General features: G+C 74.0%; 1 protein-coding gene across 1 annotated transcript in view; it reads left to right on the top strand.

Annotated features, from left to right (window-relative positions):
- The first annotated feature begins 720 nt into the window (after window positions 1–720).
- The window catches only part of B3GAT2 (beta-1,3-glucuronyltransferase 2), an 81,784-nt gene continuing 81,096 nt past the window's right edge, over window positions 721–1,408 (top strand). The window contains exon 1 of the mRNA XM_007447207.1: window positions 721–1,405. Within this exon, the coding sequence (XP_007447269.1) occupies window positions 809–1,405 (597 nt within the window). The 5' untranslated portion in view covers window positions 721–808. The remainder of the gene's footprint in view (window positions 1,406–1,408) is intronic.

Here is a 1,408-nt window from a genome sequence, read left to right as displayed (position 1 = left end):
GCCCGGGGGGGGGGGGGGACCCCTCCTCTCGCCCCCCGCCGGCGGTGCAGCAGCAGCCTCCGGAGCCGGCTGGCCGGGCCCCCCTCCCCGCCTCCCCCTCGCAGCCCCTCTCCGCCAGTAGCAGCGCTGCTGTCTCCCCACAGGAGCACTGGGAGGACGCTGGAGTCCGCAGCGCCCCCGCCCCTCGCTTTTTCTTTCTTTCCTGGCTTTGGGATCTTGCTGCCGGAGCCAGGAGCGGTTCTCCGAAGAGCAGAGCGGAGCGAGGGATCGGAGTGCAGGCTTCCGCTGCGGCGCGCGACCAGAGCTGGGCGCACGGCATCCCCGGCGTCGCCCTCGGTCCTCGCCGCCGGGGCTGGTACGTGACGAAGGAGAGCCTCGGCGCCTGGCCCCCGCCCTCGAAGGTGCCCCCGGCAGCGCATCGGGGGACCGCGGCTGGAGTCCCTTTTCCCGCAGCGCCGCGGGACGGCTCCCAGGTTCCACTCTTCAGAAAGAGCGCGGTGGGATCGCCGCCTTCCCGGCGCTCGGCGTAACTCCGGGGTCGGCAGCGCGCGGTTGGACCGCGTCCCGCTTCCCGCCGACTCCCCGGAGTAGGGGCATCGCAGCCCGCCCTGAAGCCCGAGCTCCTCGGCACCTGCGCGTATCCCCCAGGCCCGGCTCCACGCCCCCGCAGCGCCCCGCTACCCACCCCGTGGAGAGCGCGCGGGCCGCGGCTTCCTGAGCGCGGGCGCCACCGCCGTCCAAACTGCGCGCTGGGGTCCCCCGGTTCGCCCCGGTCCGGGGCGTCCGAGAGGCCGGGGGAGAGCGCACCATGAAGTCAGTGCTCTTCAGCCGCTTCTTCATCCTCCTGCCCTGGATGCTGATCGTCATCATCATGCTCGACGTGGACACGCGTAGGCCCGCGCCCCCGCTCACCCCGCGCCCCTACTTCTCGCCCTACGCCGGGGGCCGCTGGGGCGCCCGCCTCCCGCTCCGCCGTGGCGGCCTGGGACGCGGCCGGGAGCAGCGCAACGAGTCGCGGCCGCCGCCGCCGCTGCCGCCCGAGCCGCCGCTGCCCACCATATATGCCATCACGCCCACCTACAGCCGCCCGGTGCAGAAGGCCGAGCTGACACGCCTGGCTAACACGTTCCGCCAGGTGGCGCAGCTGCACTGGATCCTGGTGGAGGACGCGTCTGCGCGCAGCGAGCTGGTGAGCCGCTTCCTGGCGCGCGCTGGGCTGCCCAGCACGCACCTGCACGTGCCCACGCCGCGGCGCTACAAGCGGCCCGGGCTGCCGCGCGCCACCGAGCAGCGCAACGCCGGCTTGGCCTGGCTGCGGCAGAGGCACGGGCACCAGCGCGCGCAGCCCGGCGTGCTCTTCTTCGCCGACGACGACAACACCTACAGTCTCGAGCTCTTCCAGGAGGTA

The sequence above is a fragment of the Lipotes vexillifer genome, unplaced genomic scaffold, assembly GCF_000442215.2.
Source record: "Lipotes vexillifer unplaced genomic scaffold, Lipotes_vexillifer_v1.1 scaffold1180, whole genome shotgun sequence".
NCBI classification, from domain to species: Eukaryota; Metazoa; Chordata; class Mammalia; order Artiodactyla; family Lipotidae; genus Lipotes; species Lipotes vexillifer.
The sequence above is the reverse complement of the archived record's forward strand: the minus strand, read 5'-3'. Positions and strand labels throughout refer to the sequence as shown.